Source organism: Ipomoea triloba, chromosome 6, assembly GCF_003576645.1.
Source record: "Ipomoea triloba cultivar NCNSP0323 chromosome 6, ASM357664v1".
In the NCBI taxonomy this organism is placed as follows: domain Eukaryota; kingdom Viridiplantae; phylum Streptophyta; class Magnoliopsida; order Solanales; family Convolvulaceae; genus Ipomoea; species Ipomoea triloba.
The window spans coordinates 12,300,208-12,320,748 of record NC_044921.1 but is presented as its reverse complement, the minus strand read 5'-3'; the positions used below and the strand labels follow the sequence as shown (position 1 = coordinate 12,320,748).

General features: G+C 35.8%; 2 protein-coding genes across 2 annotated transcripts; both read left to right on the top strand.

Annotated features, from left to right (window-relative positions):
* The first annotated feature begins 17,897 nt into the window (after nt 1-17,897).
* Nucleotides 17,898-19,217, top strand: LOC116023485. Its single transcript, XM_031264488.1, has one exon. It carries the CDS (start codon nt 17,898-17,900, stop codon nt 19,215-19,217), a length of 1,320 nt encoding a protein of 439 aa, XP_031120348.1.
* An 18-nt stretch (nt 19,218-19,235) lies between these two features.
* LOC116023484 lies at nt 19,236-20,232 on the top strand. The gene is made up of 2 exons (XM_031264487.1): nt 19,236-19,516; nt 19,632-20,232. Exons 1-2 carry the CDS (start codon nt 19,236-19,238, stop codon nt 20,230-20,232), a joined length of 882 nt encoding a protein of 293 aa, XP_031120347.1.
* The last annotated feature ends 309 nt before the right edge of the window (nt 20,233-20,541 follow it).

Here is a 20,541-nt window from a genome sequence, read left to right as displayed (position 1 = left end):
ACTTGGTTCAGCAAATTTTGCATTCCCATGCTATGTATTTGTCCTTCTTGGGCATAGAACTAGGGTATACCTCCTTCAAATGCATTTTGGAATTGTTCATAAACCTAAGGTCTTGCTCCTCCTTCAAAGTGTTGTTGTTGGTTAGGATCGGGCATAGGTGGAATTTGTTGAGCTTGTGGTGCTTTCCTTGAACATTCTCATTCCCTACTGGAGGGTCAATCTCCTGTGGAATCTAAGCGCTTCTCCCATTAGCAGAGTCTTGAACAGGCTAGCTACAGTCTCCAATCTCAAATGTGTTTCTTCCTTCTTCACTTTCTTGCAATATCTCACGTATTTCCTTCTTTCTTCTTTTAAATCCGTATAAAGTTCTTGGCTTAGTGGATGCAATCATTGGTCTCTCTTCAGTCACGTTTGCATGCACAAAACGACTAACCTAAAACCAAAACAATCACACAATTCTTTGTAAAAATCAAATTAACAAAATCAAACAAATACTTAGACTCCCAAGCCTCTAAAGAGCTTTATGTTAGATAGCAAAATTTTCAAAATCTTCTCAAATGTGTCTTCCCCAGCAACGACGCCATTTGTTGGTCGGGGTTAAATCAAACAAAGAAAATTATTTTTTTCCTTCATTAGGATGGAGTTAAAGCATGGTTTTGAAAATATGTAGTTACAAGGGTTAAGAAACCAGTGGAAGCTAAACACAATTTCGATATAAGGGATATCAAACAACATAAACAAATATGCAATTTATCAAAATAGGACTTGGGAATGAGGTTATACATGATTCAATGCCATGACTAAAGCTTAAGGGGAAATAAACTCAATATTGGGTTCTAAGATTACCGATCACCAATCTAGGGTCTAACATACCACTGTCGTGATCTATGCTAGGCCGAATTGAATCACGAGGATTGTCCAACTATCGTGATGTATCAATCCTCACAACAAAGCCCAAGAAATATAATCCCTAAACTTTCCTACTTTTGTAGAAGAATTGAGGGGTTGCAAGACGGGGCCTTGGAAATTCTAACCCAACTTTCGTTACGGTTGAATTTCCCACAAGATTAGTGTCAAAGATGTTGTGCACCACACCTTAACACAAGAATACACAAGATCTCCTATAACATTTGGAACCCAAGATTGGATTTTATCCCTAATATGCAATACACATTAAATAGGCATTAGAATTTTATCTAATCTTAGTCCTGAGTCCTAAATAGGACTACACACATATCATAACAGTAAATAAAGCACAAATATCATAGGAAAACAACATAAACAAAAAAGATAAAATCAAATACAGAACACTTATTGTTGGGTGAGATACTTGGGCCTGAATGTTTGGGCCTAGCCCATCAGCCCAGAATGATGTATTGGTTCGATTTGATTAGGAGCTTGGCGGAGGCCTAAAGTGCAAATAACCATCCAATCCGTATAAGTAGCTCAATTAAAGTTGGAGAAATACAATTATGTAAGAATGAATTGGGTAAAATAGCATAAAGTATTATTTCCCGCCCAACTTGTCGGGATTCAGTACTTTGGTCATATCTCGGCGTGGGAATATCCGAATCAGGCGATTCCGGTGACATTAGAAAGAAGACTCAAAGGGCTACAACTCTTATGTTACCCAGAGTGTATATCTGAAGATAAGACGACCAAAAACAGCATAGAAGGCAGGGGTATGCTATTTCTCACCCTACTTGGCGACTGTTAGTATTTAAATCATATTTCACTGTAGGAATATCCAAATTGAGAGATTCATGAACTGGTGGAAAGATAATTCAAAGGGCTATAAACTTCATGAAGATCACAAAGCCATCCACGGACTTCATGATGGCCAAAAAGGAAGGACAAGACAAGGACATCCCATTTTCACCAATAGTGTGTGATAATATATTATATATCAAGTTGATGGCAAATTATTGAAAAAGTGGTGCAAGTGGAAGACAATTAGACAAGATGATGGCTGATCAAGGAAGAGATAATCATATTTTAATATTGAAATTATTGGGTAGAAAATCACATTTCACACCCCAAATTTTATATTATTTACGAGATTAAACCCTAAACTCCACCTATAAATACCCTACCAATGTATCATTCTCATCATCCCAAAATCATTCACATCTCTCCTTTAGTAGTTGCTCTTTCTTTCCTTAGCAAGAGAGAAATTCTCCATTATTTTCTCTTTGTTACACCGAAAGAAGAGTTGTAATAATTTCTTTATAGTGAAACACCTTTAGCCTTGCCCGTGGTTTTTACCCTCTTGGGGTTTTCCACGTAAATCTTTGTCTCTTACAATTGCTTTCTATTATTCTCTATTATTCTCTCCTATTATCAACTGTTATTTTTGTTCATATCGTGTAGGAAAGAATCAATCTTGGTAGAGTGACCTTACATGTCTAGGAAAATCTTTGGATGAGACTTGGTATTTAAGTAGTCCGTTTGTGACTCACCTCTCTCTTCTAATGGTTATTTTCCTGGTGTATTGTTCATAAAACCATTATTGTTCTATCTTTACGATACTGTTCAAATATTCTGTACGATATCAGTTGATTTTACGGTTGTGTTGGCCTGCCGACTGACTACCCCGTAGTCATAAAACCAACACTTATCTTCTGAAAATAGAGTAAATCCACAGTCAAAGATGGAATCAAAGCTAAAAAACTAAGGAATCTATCATTTTTGGGAAAAGGTAAAGTAATTTCTTAAACAAAAGTGCGAAAATACTCTCTATTCTTGCTACCCTACGTTGAGGTTCACTTTCCCTTTCTCTCTTCCTTTTTAGATATGAAAATAACAAAATAAATTGCACATCAGGGCTCAGGGCACGGGCATCAACACAAGCATGTTGAAGGCCGTCTGTGTTAACGGCCATGTCACGGGTGTGATAACGCCCGTGCATGGCCAGTGTTGAAACCAAGTTTCGACCTTGCTGAAGAAAATAACCATCATTTTAGTGAGAGATTTATTGAGAAGTGGGTAATTAAAGCCAAATGATGGTTGCTCAAAGCTAAATATAGACGCAATAATTAATACAAGTGGGGGAAACCCTGGTTTGGATGGATTCTAAGGGATGAGTATAGTGCCTTTTAAGCTGCAAAGTGTGTTCCTTGGGAAGGAATTCTTTTGGCTTATGAGGCAGAATCATTGGTTCTGTGAGAAGCACTCTGGTGGATAAAGACCCTCAACTTAGATCATGTTCAAGTCAAAACACAGATACACTGCAGATTCTTTGTGGACTCAACTTGGCTCGACAATACTCTTCTTTTGACCTCATTTTATTTTATACTAAAGATATTTTTAATGCTTTGTCGCATATTTACATTTCGTTTATTAAACGATCTGGAAACTAGACTGCCCATTTACATGCTCGAAAGTCAATCTTTGTTCCTCTTAATTTTATTTGTACTGCTATGAAGTTAGATCTTAGTTAATTGAAATTTGTCATTTTTTAGTTACAAAAAAAAAAAAAAAATAAAAAATAAAAAAAATAAAAAAAAATAAAAAACCCACACCTTACGTCCATACCATGCTATAAGAAGAGGGAGCATACAAAAACTTCATAAATTCTCCGTATATATAACCCAAACATCAAAATTGGCTGGCAACGTACTACCCTAACATTATTAGATGCATCATGCTGGGCCCCATCTTGGCTTCCATAAATCTAGCCTCAACAGGGAAGTTTAGATAAAAATCCTTATATTTTTGCTCTTGGCTATACTCATAATTTTATATCTAATTCCTGATTTTTAACTTTAATTTTTTTTACATAATTAGTCATTGGATCGGATTTCAATATTGTTTAACCTTCAATACAAAATATTCAAAACGTCGTCATTGCGTGCAAGAATGTGAAATTGGATATGATGAAATATACACAAAATGAAAGCATTTTCAACTAATTAAATGTGAAACTAATTTGAAAACAAAGAACTAAGGGTGTGTTTGATTCGCATAAGGGAATCGACTTTGGTAAAAGTATTTTGCATGTTTGATAGTAGAGTGAAATTGGAACGATTATCGATATTGATGTTTGGTTATATATGTATGACCCTATGATAGAATACAGGTTTTAAAAACACAAAAATAACAAATTAAGGCAATTGGATCTAATATAATGGCATTCAAAGCACCAATATGAACAAATTAAATCAAAATAAAAATTTAAAAGCAATAATCCAAACTTAAAAATCAGATTAACAATAAGATGGAATGATATATTTTTGGCAAAAACTTGTGTGAGACCGTCTCGCCATGAGACGGGTCGGGTCGGGTCGGGTCAAGATGCAAATGTAACATTTATATGCACAAATGTCATACTTATATGCTCAAATGTAATACTAATGAGGAATAATTTTTTTGTTACTTATAAGGGTAAATGTAATACTTTTAAGGGAAAATATAATACTTTTACATTTCGATTTAAAAGTATTATATTTTTTCACAAAAGTATTATATTTGCCCTTATAAGTAAGGGGCACTTGTCAACATTACTTATTATGAAAAATGTATTACTTTTTCTCTAATAAGTAACAAAAATTGTATTCTTGATTAGTGTTATATTTGAGCATATAAGTATGACATTTGCACATATAAGTATGACATTTGCATGGTGCCTTGACCCGACCCGACCAGTCTCACGAATAAGGATCCGTGAGACGGTCTCACACAAGTGTGAACCCTATATTTTTAATTAGGGAATACGATTTTTAATTGAAGATATAATCAAATCTCACAATTGTATTTAAAAAGTTGTCAATTAAATACTAACTAGATTTTGATTCTTATTCCAAGTGTGTAAGCCCATGAACCAAAGACACCCTAACAGCACGTTTGGTTCACGGAATGAATTTGGAGGGAATAGGAATACTATTTCACAGGGAATGAAATAGGCAAGGAATAGGACATGAATTGTATTCTTTTGTTTGGTTCGCTGAAGGAATAGACTTTATGAATTGTATTCCAATGTTTGGTTGGTTAAAGTAATAGAAATGAAATAGGTTTTAAAGACATAAATATCCTTATACAAAATAATAATAATAATAATAATAATAATAATAATAACAACAATAATAATAATAATCATTAATCATTATTATTATTATTTCGAATAATCATTATTATTATTATTATTATTATTATTATTATTATTATTATTATGCATGCATACACTGCTACACACATGTATGTTTGTTTATATCTAAGTTGCCTTTAATTAATAATTCTTTAATAATAATAATAATAATAATAATAATAATAATATATTTGTTAGAGAGATACATGGAGATTGAGAGATTCACTCCTAGCCTAAATGTATTTAACATTGAATGCTGACTGGTAGATCAGGAATTGTCACTATATACTCAACAGATCAGAATTCAGTAAATATATATATCACGTTTTGATACATCTCTAATTCAAGAATGCATTGGATAGCACCTTTCGAGTAAATACAAGTTCTGATCTTTAAAGTTGTTCTTTGAGTGAACGAGACCTCCTAAAAAAAATTAAAATAAGAAAAAAAAATTCTTTTTTTCTTTTTTTTGAAAGGAAAAATTTCTTATTTTATCACTCAATACTTCTTGGATGAATTATATGTAGAATTCTATCAAAACTATCAAAGTAGACTCAATTACTTATTCAAACTAAAAATTTAATATTACTAAACATCTATAATTCTAAACAATTAATAAAATAAGATAGTGGTGTCATGTTTTGCAAGTTGCTATATCTAGCGTGGTTCACTTTGCCAACATTTTAGCGTTGAAATTAATATATAGGTTGTTCACCATGTACATAAAAATGGAAAAAAAAAAAAAAAAAAAAAAAAAACAACTCCAATTAAGTTGGTTGAATAACTACAAGATTTCAAGTTTGAATCATTGTAAAAGCGACCTAATAACTTTCTTAGTTTGAGCCGATCAAATATGACCATCTTAAACTAGTTACCTCCTTTTGGTTTTACCGGCTAGGATCACAAAAACTAATAATAATAATAATAATAATAATAATAATAATAATAATAATAATAATAAGTAGTAGTAGTAGTAGTAGGAGTAGCAGTGATGGTGGTGATAATAATAATAATAATAATTGGGAGACTGGTTTGAAATGAAATATGAGAGCAGATAAAAATAAAGAATCAGAAAAATATCTTCCGACAAAAAATCTAAGGCATTTTCATTTTTCTGTCAAATTAGATATTTTTTTCGTTGACTAAAATAATGAATATTTTCTTTTAACTTCATTTTCCTTGAATATCCAAAAAAAATTGCAAAATTCATTTTTCAAGTTTCCGAACAAACTCTTAATTAATGAGAACTAGAGACTCATGTTCTTAGGCATCAGGGGTCTACATGAGATATGACCCATTGTATGCCCCCCCCCCCCCCCCCCCAACCTCTGTACATTTTAATTTTTAAAAAAAATTATTTTAATTTTTTTTCATATCTTCCAATTAAATCAATATATGAATAAAATAAAGTTAATTTTGTGTCCAAATTAAATTGTGTAAACGGTATAATTTGTCTTCTTACTTACAGGTACGCAGTGGATTCTTTAGTTTCACAAACCAAATTAAAGCACAACAAGAATACAAGATTGAATTATTATTTTAAAAAACAAAAAAGAATAACTGATTGCCACATGATTGAATTTACCAGTGAGGAGTTAATTAAAATTATAATATAAAATAGTCAAATTAAAAATTAATACATTTTAGATCAATTATTAACATTGGTAATAAAAAATATAATTGGATAAAGTATTAAAAACATAAAGTGAAATTAACAAAAACTAAATTAACTTATTCGTAATACCATAGTTGACAAATTGATGTTTTAAACTTTATTTTTAAAAAAATAATAATTATGTGTTGATTTATTTTGTATTGTCCTTTGGTTATTCCTGAATCCTTTAAAATGGAATTGAAAACCATGGTTTTTACTTCAATGCCGTTTTTATTTTCATTTTAGTGGTCATGTGGATAAGGGATTTTTTTTTTTTTTGAATCTATACTATTAATAAAAACAATATCCTCAGTTTTAACTTCCCGCCCAAAACAGACCTATAATATTATGGTTTGCGTAATATTATAAAATATGGTAATACAGTTCCTATCCCTAATACAATCTATATATATATATAAACAAAATCCTCCAAAACGAAATCCTATTTCCCGCCCAAAATATTGTACATTAAAACAATTAAAACAATAAAATAATATTAAAAGTACAATAATATTAAAACACGAAATCCTATAACATCAAAACATTGTTATACATTAGGATCAACCTATCCTAAATGCTATTTTAGGGAGCTGTTCAGACACAATTCAACAATTAATCTCGTTAGCGGTATCCTCGGCAATGGCATGGGATCGGTTAACATCCACCTTTGCCAGTTCCTCACCGTCTCATATTGTGTCTCTCAAAACAAAATTGGCTTCCAATCCCCAGAGTGGCTATGCAGTTGAAGAGTATGTCGATGAAATGTTCAGTATTGCTGAATCACTTGCACTTTCTCAACATCCCATCAGTGAGCAAGAACTGGTTGTTCATATTCTCACACAGTTAAATGATGAGTATGATCATATTGTTCCTACCCTACGTGTGCGTCCGGTGCCCATCACCTTCTCAGAACTAAAGGACGTGCTTGTTGAATTTGAGAGGCATCAACGAAAGAAGGATGCTGTTAGACAATCTATGGTGGCTACGGTGAATGTAACGCAAAGGAAGCATGAATTTCCAAATTCCGGCTGGAACGGTTCTAAATCGAATCGAGGTAATCCTGGTCAATCTCTTTCACAATATTCACACTCACGGAATTTAAATCAACAATGTTGGAATATAATATGTAAGTTCTGTAATCTCATTGGTCATGAGACCCGTGAGTGTCGCAAGTTGCAACGTTCCGTGCAGGATAATAATGTCTCGCTAGACACTAGCTTCGGCACCAAGCCAGTGGTAACCACTACTATGACTACTACTGCTCATCATCAGTAGCCTCAGTTGTTTGATTCCAGTGCATCTCATCATACTACTTCAGACCCGTCGTCGTTTCACGTTGTTATTGAATACGGTGGTTCGGACGAAATTGATCTGGGTGATGGTACGCCCTTGTCAATTTCTCATACTGGTCAAACTATTCTTCCTACTCCTAACTGTGGTTTATCCTTGTCTGATGTCCTCTATGTTCCTCAATTACAAAGAAACCTTGTCTCTATTTCTAAGCTTTGGAAGCTTAACGTCTCTATTGAATTTTTTGATAAATATTGTTTTTGTGAAGGATCGATCTATCCACGGGGGTGCTACTTCTGCGAGGGAGGAACGTGCATGATGTGTATAATGCTCCTATTTCATTCCCACCACAAATAAATGCAGCTACCAAGTCCTTTCTTACAAATTGACATCATGCTCTAGGTCACTCATCCAATAAAATTCTTGCTTAGGTGCTCAGAAGTGCCAATATTTCTCTTCGGCCTACTTCTAATTTCCATTGTAAGTCCTGCTTAAGCAACAAGAGTCACAAGGTATCATTCTATAATAATTCCATGACTAGTACAAGACCACTTGAATTATTGCATTATGATGTTTGGTGTACTAATAAAATATCAGTTGATGGCTTTCATTATTATGTGCTATTTGTGGACCATTTCACCAAATATATTGGGTTTTTTCCCTTGGTAAAAAAATTGAACGTGTACTCAGTGTTTACACACTTTATAAATCTGGTTGAAAATAAGTTTAAACACAAAATTGTCATTCTATTTTCAAACAATGGAGGCGAGTTTCAAAAGTTAAAACCGTTGCTAAGCTCGTGTGGCATATCTCATTTTACTAGTCCCACGCATACTCCTGAGCACAATGGAGTGGCTGAATGTCGTCATCGATACATTGCCTACATGGGGTTAGCCTTACTGCATCATGCATCTATGCCTTTAGAGTTTTAGTCACACGCGTTTCAAACAACAGTGTACCTTATTAACCGGTTACCTACTCTGATCCTCAACAGTTCAACCCCTTTGCATGTGTTGTTTGGTATAACACCAAAGTACTCTAAACTCAAACCATTTGGGTGTCTATACTTCCCTTGGTTACGGCCTTATACTAGTTCAAAGATACAATCCAGGTCCAAACCGTGTGTATTTTTGGGTTACTCAACTACTTAGTCTGCATTCAAGTGTTTAAATCATGTTACAAGTCGAGTCTACTTGCATCGTCATGTTCGGTTTTTACCCAATGAGTTTCCCTTTCAGGCACTCATGCGGGCACGTATTTCTCCAGCAGAAGTAGTTGCTGCACAAAATAATCAGCTAATGCCTTATTATATTTTTTTTCTCCACCCTCATCAAATTTAAAATCTACACCAAATATATCCCAACCTTCACATGCTACGTGCAACAAACCAATTCTAATACTTCTAATACTCCACAAATTGCCATGTCACAAGCTAGCTCCCATCCTACACACACTACCACGCCTCAAGCCACCTCCACTACTCCACACATTGCCTCGCCAGAATCTTCTACCAATACACCACATGCTGCCACACCACAATCTACTTCCAATACTCCACATGCTGCTACCCCACAATCTACTTCCAATAAACGGAGGACCAAATTGGTTAATTTTTTTAAAGTCGAGGACTTAATTGGGCAAGAAAAATTGTCGAGGACCAAAGTGGTGAAATCTCAATAGTCGAGGGACCAAATCGGTAATTAACTCATTCCATGGATTTGCTCCATGAACTGGATCGATCACTCTACTCGAACTCTTCTCGGATCTGCTCCGATTAAAAATCGTAAACAGGGGACTGATGAGCACTTTGCTCAAAATCTTCACAGATCTACTCCATGAAGTACAATTGGAGGCTTTAAAACGATGATTAACGAGCATTCTGCTCGAATTGCACGATGAATCTTGCTTCGAGGCTTTGAAACAACCGCCACAGCCTACGGCGGTGCCAGGTTCACCGCGCCTCTTCAGGATCTTCGCGGCGACATTGAAACTCCTATGCAAATTGAAAGAAACTAGGGAGTGAATGCGGCTAACATTGTCAGATTTCAGCTTTGTTACTCCTCTGCGAAGTAAGGATCCTCTACGAATCTATTGCCGGAGACGAACGCGCAGCTCTGCGATCTCTAGGAGTCGTCTCGCCAGTGCCCGATGCTACGGCAGCATAGCTTCCTCACCGGCGCTCCGATACCATGTTGGATTATACACAGCAGCGAACAGATTAAGATGAAGGAGTTAAACTGGAAATGGTAAATTGTATTGATTGGAATGAATGCTTACTGTCTAAATGAAAGAAGAAGTACAATGTATATATAGGATGACGAAATAGCTAACAGAATTAATGCGTATGTATATAAAAGCCCCTGGCTCTTTCTTGCTTAGCTACTGTATCCTCTAACACCTGGGTCTACTACTGAGCTCCATAGTGATGGTGGTTCGGCCTTGGCGGATTGAACTCAGTACCACCGTGCAGTTGGTCTTTTGCAGTACCTATCCATCACTAGGCTAGATGTCAGTTTTATTGTTAACCGTTTGTCGTAGTTTTTGGATGCCCCTACCTTGTTGCATTGGCAAAGGGTGAAACGTGTGCTACGCTATCTCAAGGGCACTATGTGTCATGGTTTGTTTTTACGCGAAGGATCAAGCATGTCTCTCACCGCTTTTTCATATTCTAGTTGGGGTGGGGTCCATGATGGCGGACGTTCAACGATAGGGTATGTTGTGTATTTAGGAACTAACATTATTTCTTGGCGTTCAGTTCGTCAGAAACTGATCGCCCGCTCGTCTACTGAACCTGAGTACTAGGCTCTTGTGAATGTGGTAGCTGAGTTAATTTGGTTGCGGAACTTATTGCTTGATCTGGGTATATAGCTCTCTACTATGCCTGCTTTGTATTGTGACAACATTGGGGCCACTTATGTGTGCAAGAATCCGATGTATCATTCTCAGATGAAACACCTTGCTCTCTATTATTTCTTTGTTCGCGACCTTATCAATAATGGGGCGTTACGGGTTAATTATATTCGCACGCAGGATCTAGTGGCTGATATGCTAACAAAATCTTTTCCACGCCGCTCTTATGAAGGTTTTCGCTCCAAGCTGGATGTCTCTGATGGATCCACCATCTTGCGGGGCGTGAGAATGAATAACATATTTTAGTATATTGTATGGACTACTTTGTCCTAATTTGTAGGACTAGAATAAGTCTATTAACTGTTTAGTAAAGTTTGAGGTTTCACAAACCTGTTGATTAAATATATTCTTGGTTCTGTTTGTATATCCCCATCATCATTCAAGAGGTTTTGCCCAATTGCACATATTATGGACTTCCCATCCAATTCAATAAATTTGCAATAAAAATGAATTAAATATATTCTCTAAAAATAAAACTCACATAATATATTCTAATTTTGTTCATATAAAATAAAATTGAGATTCACATTTTATCTTGTCATAATTTTTATTTTGAATCAATTAGAGCATGACACTTGATTAATTTTATTTATTTATTTTAAAATAATAGAATAAAACGTGTACCCACATTTTGTTTTGATTTAACTTGTACCCACTTAATAAGAGTGCATAATAATATTAATATTTATTTATGAAATAATACAATAATTTTTAATATGCTTTGTATTTAGTTATTTTATGGTCCTTGAATATGTATATATGTATGCGTTTTATTTGGATATGAGATATTTTGATTATTTAAATGATATTTGTATTCTATTTCATGGTCTAACCAAACATAAGGCCTTCCCCATTAGTTGGGGTTGGCACAAGTATTAAGAAATAAGAACTTAAGCTTCAAGTTTTTAGCAAATGGGGTTGTTGCATTTAGGAGATGTTTTTCTCCTGCAACAACCCCTGACAACAAGGTTTTTTAAAAAAAAAAAAAATAGTGAAAAGCTGACATTTACTAGCTGACAACAACTTAAGCTTAATTTCTAGCCGTTGCCGGCAACGGCTGAATTTCCGGTCGTTGCCATTGGCAACGGCCAGATTTTGTGCCGTTGCCAATGGCAACGGCAAAACTTTTTTTTTATATTGTTAATTTTTTTTTTTTAAACTTAATTAGTATTTTTTTTTTTACTATATAAATACTATCTCTTCCATATGTACTTTAATCGCTTTGTAATTTATTTTTATATGTACTTTAATTTATTTTTAATCGCTTTGTAATTTATTTTTATTAAAACACAATGTAGTTTAATTTTTAAGTAATTGATTTTAATTATCATTTTAATTAATTAGGTGTATGCATATTAATTTTAATTATTTTTTATTAATTAAATTCAAGTTTCATGTTGGCAATGCATGTAAAAACCAACGTACCTATGTTTATTTTTAATTAGAAATGAATTTATAAATAAATTTAATTAGAAATGAATTTATAAATAAATTTAATGGTGGGCCCATAAAAAAACTGAGAAAAAACTTAAAACTAATGTGGAGAATAGTTTTTGTGATTGAGTGAGATAATAGATGATGATGTGGATGTTGGGGCGCACAAAAACCTTTAGAAAAACCCACAACTAATGAGGAAGGCCTAAGAATATGATTTCTCCTTTAAAAAATATATATATAATTTCTCATAATATACTAACTTTATTCTCCATATGAACTAAACAGTAGAAAAGTATTCATATTTTATTTATTTCTTATTCCACTCAATCTTGTTGAAATTATTCTATTGCTTTTATTTTTATTCTGAATTCCACATTAAACTTTTAATATATTCATACTACTCACTCTATAGCACAGCTGCACAGGTAAAAAAGCTTGGCACTAGGTTAATTAATATTGAGTTATTTGAAATTTAATTCATTATATTTACAATCCACTTTTTCATTCAAAACATATACTTAGTTATTGTATAATACTTTAAGCTCAATTGAATTTAAATATGAATTGTGTAATCCCGTGCGATAAAAAATTAGCCTAAATCTGTAAATAGGTTTTTTAATAGGTCCAAGTAGTAGCTTCGAAGACTACATGTTGTAGCCTATAGGTTAGGCTAGCTTTTTGGGAAGAAAGAAGGTTAGGCTATCTTTGGACCATTTATGGCTTACATGTTATACGCTTTAAATAGAATTTGTTCTCTTTTTTTTTTTTTTTTTTTTTTTTTTTTTTTTTTTTTTGGGAAATTAGGGGGTGGAAACCCAGACAAGACACAAAGGAACTAATCGTCAAGCCAGACAACTCGCTCTGTACAGACACCTATAAGGTCATTGCAAACCCGTCTTCTGCATCCGGGAGTGGCTTGTAAAATTCAATCCAGTCAGTCTCCCCACAAAGCGCAAGCTTAGCCAGCTCATCCGCAACCTGATTTTGCTCACGATACACATGGACTATCTTGCATCCTCCTTCAATATTCATCTTCTTGAGATGTTCCATGATGGTGTCTTGATGGTGTCCTATTGTGAGAGCTGCATGCATGAAATCAGCAATCTCCTTAGAATCAATATGTATTTCGCAATTTTCATATCCTTTGCTTTTAACCCATTGCATTCCCATCACCAAGGCCTTCCACTCTGCTTCTAAGGGCGTCTCAGCCCGAAACTTCCGAGCGCATCCCGCAATCCAATTACCATGTTTGTCTCTGAGAACGGCTCCTCCGCCCGCAACTTTGTCTCTTTCTCTATAGCTGTCGTCCACGTTTAATATGAAGTTTGCATTGGTCATGGGCTGCCACTTAAGTTTTTTTTGCCCGAACTTACCATGGGGTCCCCCCGGTTTAGAAGCTCTAGCAAAAGCTCTTATAGTGTCTTGTCTTTGTGTCTCAATCCAGTCCATTTTCAGCTGGATATTCCACACATTTCCTTGAAAAATCGTGGCATTTCTCCACTTCCACAACCACCATATAACAATAGCAAAAGTATTTTTCCAGTTGATGTCCGTTTTATCACCTACTTTTCTATGAATGTTGGACGATAACCAAGAGTCGAAAGATAGGTGGGCTTGTCTTTGAGTTTCCTCTCTAGAGATTAGTTTGTTCCAGACTTCTCTCGTAGCATTACAGGTTCTAAAGATGTGGTTTCTGTCTTCTATACCTCTTCGGCAGACCTGGCAGATGTTATCCATGGTTAATCCCCTTCGGAATCTTTCACTATTAGTCATAATTCTCCCATGTTTAAGAAGCCAAATGAAAGCACTAACTCTGTTTGGAACTTTGAGTTTCCAGATGGCAGTCCAATACTTATCAGCGAGAAATTCCTCCTCCCCTAATGCACCTTTGTACGCTAAAGCCACTGAGAAGTTATCATTGCTTTGCGCTTCCCTGTCCTGTTGCCCGGATTTTATTCCTTTATTAATGATATCACGACTTCTTATGATGACTTTCCACAAATTAGAACATCTATGTCTTTCCTTCCATTCTTTCATCTCATCATCTTTGGGATTATATTTCTTTAAGATAATGGAAGCCCATAGTGTTTCTTTCTCTTTTTGAAGTCTCCATCCCAACTTGGCCATAAAAGCCTTGTTCATATCTCTTATCACTACTATAAAAATACCTTTTTACGTCGGTTTTAAATTTTAAAATAAGCACATACGACGTCGAAAAAAGCTGAAGAAGACGAAGAAGTACATATTGCATATTTAATAATAATAATAATAATAATAATAATAATAACTAAGTTCTGCATATGTAATAATAATAATAATAATAATAATAATAATAATAATAATAATAATAATAGCAATGTACGTACTTGAACGAGATGACCGGAGAGGAGCTGTTGGAGGGAGGTACGCACTCACGCCGGATGGTTTGGAGGGAGGTCAGGCAGGCCGGAGATATTCGCACACCGTCGTAGCTGCTTCTTCGGATGTGTTAGCAAATATGAGAACAGCAACACCTTTCAACTCTTCCTCCTCCAGTATGGCATGAAACTCCTCTTTAGCAATAACCAGCCTTTCAGTGTCACTTGAATCAACAACATAGATTATGGCCTGAGTATTTGGAAAAAAGATATGCTAACAGGATGGTCTGGAGGCCGGAGATATTCGCACGCACTCATGCCGGATGCTCACGCCGCCAGCTCGCTGCTCACCGTACGCCGCCGTCACTCGTTCCTCCGAAGGCTCGCTGCGCTGCTCGCTGTACTGCTCACGCCAGACAAAGATGCTCGCTGCTCGCTGTACTGCTCAACGCCGCTGCTGCTGTATAGAGGGAGAGGGATGAAGAAGGAACGAAAAAGGGTGAAGCCTGATGAAGAAGGAAGAAGAAGGGTGAAGCCTGATGCTAGTGTGAACGAAGAAGGCTGCTGCTCAATCTGTCTGATCTATGAATTAAATAAAGATGCAATACAGTGTTTACGGTTTATTGTTTTTTTTAAAATTTTATTTAGAACATATGGCGTCGGCTCTTCCCAGAACCGACGCCATTGGTCTTTAATTTTTTAAATGATTTTTTATAACATACGACGTCGGTTCTACCTAGGCGACGTTAATTAGGCGACCTAGTATCATTTTTCTGTAGTAGTATATACGTTTTATGCCAAGACCTCCCTTATCAGCACTCCTAGTGATGACATTCCAATTGATTAAGTGCATATGACTGGTACTATTTCCTCCCCAAAGAAAATGCCTAATTTTCCTCTCAATATCCTCGCAAACCCCTACTGGGAGCCACACTGTCTGCATGGTATAGAAAGGAATGGCAGAAAGGACACTTTGAATCAGCACTCTTCTGCCAGCAAAGGACAACATTTTTGCCTTCCATCCTTCTAACTTGTCTTTGATTCTATCCATGATTTGAGACACCAAATCTTTATTTACTCTTTTATGAATAGCAGGAACTCCCAAGTACATTCCGAGGTTTTTAGTTTGACTAATGCCAATTTTGTGAGTAATTTTCCAGGCTTTTTCTTGATCAACATTGTTGGAGAAGAAAATCTGGGACTTTTGGAGATTAACTTGTTGACCCGAAGCATTGCAAAAGTGTTCTAGGCATTGTTTAACCACCTTCACCTGCTCTTCAGAAGCTTCTGCAAATAACACCATGTCATCCGCAAAAAATAGGTGTGTAAGTGTAGGACCATACCTGGATAGTTTGATTCCTCGTCATGTTCCATTTCCAACAACTTCCTTGATGATGTGACTTAATCTTTCCATGCACATCACGAATATATAAGGAGAAATTGAATCCCCTTGCCTAATTCCCCTTTCAGGTTTTATCCACTCCAGGTGTTCTCCATTCCAGATAATAGAGAGTCTGGTAGTTTCTATGCATTGCATGATCATGTGAATCCATTTGTCATCAAAACCTACTTCTGTTAGAGTTTCCTTAATGAATTTCCAAGAGATGCGATCATAAGCTTTTTCAAGGTCAATTTTGATAAGCATGTGGCCCATAGATCCTGTCTTTTTTTTTCATAGAATGAAGAGTTTCTTGGAAGATAACAATGTTATCTGTGATCTGTCTCTTCGGGATGAAACTGCTTTGCTCCGGTCCAATCACTTGACGAACAACATCCTTAATTCTGTTGGTGATGACTTTGGTTATTACCTTGTATGCCACATTACATAAGCTAATCGGGTGAAACTGTGAAGGCTTTTCAGGATGTTTGGGTATAAGAGCAACAAGAGTGTCATTAAGACCTTCTGGCATACTTCCTTTATTCATGAATTCCTTGGTTTGTCTAATCAACAGGTCTCCAACAGTATTCCAAGATTTCTAGAAGAAGCCGGCATGATATCCATCAGGGCCGGGAGCTTTGAATGGTGCCATATCAAATAAAGCATTTTTGACTTCTTCATCAGTGCATTCTTTATAGATATTTCTCCAAATATCGAGACTTACACTCGGAAAAGCATTATGTGGGCAGTTGTTCACATTGGATCTTTGTTCTTCTGAAAAGAGCTTCTTGTAATAGTTCCTCACCATGGTTTTTATTTGAGTTAATTCCAGCAATGGTCCCCCGACTATCATGATTTTCCAAAATTAGTCATCGTCTTTTAATTTGGACAAAATAAGCCCTTGACTATTAGATTTCTTCCAACACTAGTCCTTCCGTTAACATGGTTGTGAACACACGTTAAGTTTGGGGGTAAAAACATACTTTCGACTCGGTCTTCTTTTATTCTCCTTCATCTATGACCGGTTGACCATCTAAAGTTCAAAATCCCCAAATCTTAAGAAATTTTGCTTAACCCTAAGTTAGCGAGAACGAAGCTCAGCAACGGTGTGGTCTCAATCGTCTGACTTGGAGTTGAACAACGAAGTAATTGGAAGCGAAAAACAGCTAGAATAGATTCTTTGGTGATGGATTCGACAGGTACGTACTTCGTTTCACTAAATCTTGTCTTGTTGTCTAGCTTTAGGAGAAAACAAAACATGATAGTGGGGACCAAATTTGAATTTTGTTTTCTGTTGTTTATTATATGCTTGTTCGCATACATATATATATATATTGACTGTAGAATGAATTTCGTAGCGGTGGGGACCATGGGTCCATTGTTGTTCTTTTACTGCTGAATACTTTTGTTTAATGCATATACATGTGCTGAAAGTAGTTGGTGGGGACCATTGTTGGTGTAAAGTGTATTTCTTTGTTGTTTAGTGTATTGCTTTGTTCTAGAAAGTAATTCTTTGCAGTACTAGAAAGTTGTGCTTTGCAGTAATGAATAGTATAAACAACATTGTTGTATTTTATTTATTACTTGTTGTAAAGTAGGTGTTTATAGTAAATAATAGTATAAATTGTATTGTATTGTTGTTGTTCATTTATTATTTGTTCTAGAATAATGTTGGTTGCAATATATAGTCTAAACTGTAGTTCATTGTGTTTATTATTCAAATCAGGAATATTTACCCTTAATTTAAGGCATGGAGGAAGGATAATTCAAAGTTTACCAGCTAAGTATATGGGTGGGACTGTTAGTTCATTTAAAAATATGGTAGAAGATGAGTGGGGTTTGATTTGTTTAAAAGAGAAGCTAATTGAAATAGGGTATACAATGGATGACCATTTGAGGTTCTTCTCTTTACATGAAAATGGGTTGCAAGAATTGGTTCAAGATTGTGAAGTTTGGGATTTAGTAAACCAATCTTGTAGTCCCAAGGTGATAGAAATCTGGATTATAAAAGGAGTGGTTGGTGATGATAGTAATGGAGAGGAATGTGTTGGCAGTGATAGTAGTGGGGAGGAATCTGATAGTAGTGAAGATGAATTCATTTCAGATGACTTAGGTAATGATGATGAAGAGTTTGATAAAAACATAGATGTAAATGCAGAGTATGGAGGATTAGGTGATGTAGAGGCCCAACACCAAAAACAAGCAAGTTGTAGTATAGTTGCATGTGATGAAATAAACTACTCTGATGAAGGAAGCATTGTAGACAGTGATGGTGAGGAAAAACGAATGAAATTGCCTAAGTTTTTGAAGGAGATAGAAGGAAAGTGTCCTAAATTTTCCTTGGGTTTGACCTTTAAAGATAAGGCAGAGTTTAGGGAAGCTGTTACCGACTATGCAATCAAAGAAGGGAAGGAGATGAAATATGAAAAAAATGACAAAGTGAGATGTGTGGTTAAATGCAAGCATGAGAGCTGTCCATGGCAGGTGACTCTTAGGTATGCCAAAGATGACAAGTCTTGGAGGATTACAGTTTTTAAGGATAAACATGATGGTTGTGTTAGGACAAAAAAGAATTCAATGGTGAATTCCACCATTGTTTCCAAAAGATGGAAACAAGAAATCAAAGGGCATTTGGATTGGAAAACAAATCAGTTCTTAGCAAAGGTGTGCACTGATGATCATTACACAATAAGTAAGAAGCAAGCATGGAGGGCACTAACAAAGGCTAAAGGTGAAATCAATTGTGAAGCTGAGGACTATTTCAATAGGATTTGGAGCTACATCAAGGAGATCGAAAGAACAAATCCTACTACTACATGGAATGTGGATTTCAGTGACCTACTAGAGGATGGAAAAGAAAGGTTTAGGAGAATGTATATTTGCTGGGTGGCTACTAGGCAAGGCTTTAAGCATTGTAGAAAAATCATAGGTCTAGATGGTTGTCACCTAAAGTGTAAAACAGGAGGACAGTTGTCGACAGCAGTTGGGATTGATGGTAATGAAAGTATATTCCCAGTTTCTTATGCAATTGTAGAAGGTGAGAACAAGAAATCTTGGACATGGTTTTTAAGATTGCTAAAGAAGGATTTGCATATTGATGCCATCTAAGAGAATGAATTGACATTGATGTCAGATAAGCAGAAGGGTCTCTTACCTGCCTGTGAAATTGTTCTACCAACTGTTAAGCATAGATTTTGTGTTCGACATTTGCACTGTAACATGAGGGTGGCTGGGTTCACAGCAAATCCAATCAAAGATGGCTTATGGAAGGCAGCAAGGGCATGCACAGTGAACAATTTTAGAGCAGCATTACAAGAATTAAGAAATCTTGATGAAGGTGCATTTGCTTGGCTTGTTGATAAGCACCCATCAGAGTGGTCTAGATCCCATTTCACTAGAACAGCTCAGTGTGATATCTTGGTAAACAACATTTCAGAGTCTTTCAATGCAATGATCTTGCAAGCTAGGGAAAATCCTGTCATTAATTGCTTGGAGTTAATCAGAAAAAAAATTAGCAATCAGGTTATTTGAGTCCAAGACTAAGGCTGCTGAATGGAGTGGAGTCATTTGTCCAGCAATTGTGAGAAACATAGATGACATTGAGAAGCAAGCAGGAGGGTTGATTGGCTTTCAATGTGGTCCCATGCTGTTTGAAATAATGGGGACATTTTCTGGGCAGTACAGTGTAGATTTAGGTAGCAGGTTGTGTTCTTGTAGGAAATGGGATCTAACTGGAATCCCTTGTAGCCATGCAGTTTGTGCAATTTGGATCAAGCATGGAAAAGGACCTGTTTGGCATTATGTGGATCCATCCTACTACATTTCCACATATCTGAAAACATATGATGGTTGTATCAAGCCTATGGCAGGTTTTGAGAAGTGGCCTGCAATAGAAAGAGAACCTCCATTGCCACCACTCTATAATGCCAAACCAGGAAGACCTAGAAAGCTGAGGAAGAGATCTGCTGGGGAGACAAGACCTGCTGGGGAGTCAAGTAAAGCTTCTGTTTACTTAACAAGGAAGCATGTGACTTTACATTGCACTATTTGCAAACAATCAGGCCATAACAGTAGAAAGTGTCCACAAAAGCCAACTGTTAGACCTCCAAATCAGGTTTCATAATTTATTATTTTGTTTATTAATTAATAGTTTACTGTCATGCTGCTTATTAATTACACTTTGCTCTGAACAGCACAAAAGAAATAGAGCTTCAGCTGTTGCAGTTCCAGTCCAGCAACAAGCACAAATTCCAGTCCAGCAAGCCCAAATTCTAGTCCAGCAGCAAGCCCAAATTCCAGTCCAGCAAGTCCAAATTCCAATGCAGCAGCAAGCCTAAATTCGAGTCCAGCAAGTCCAAATTCAAGTGCAGCAAGTCCAAGTTCCAGTCTAGCAAGTCCAAGTTCCTGTCCAACCTGATGTAATAACTCAACA

What these genes read in the sequence shown, in the direction of transcription:
- LOC116023484 (XM_031264487.1), top strand. Translation starts at nt 19,236, where the DNA reads ATGTCAGATAAGCAGAAGGGTCTCTTACCTGCCTGTGAAATTGTTCTA. An exon ending in CATTTCACTAGAACAGCTCA is followed by an intron (nt 19,517 to 19,631) that starts GTGTGATATCTT and finishes ATTAGCAATCAG; the next exon opens with GTTATTTGAGTCCAAGACTA.
- LOC116023485 (XM_031264488.1), top strand. Translation starts at nt 17,898, where the DNA reads ATGGGTGGGACTGTTAGTTCATTTAAAAATATGGTAGAAGATGAGTGG.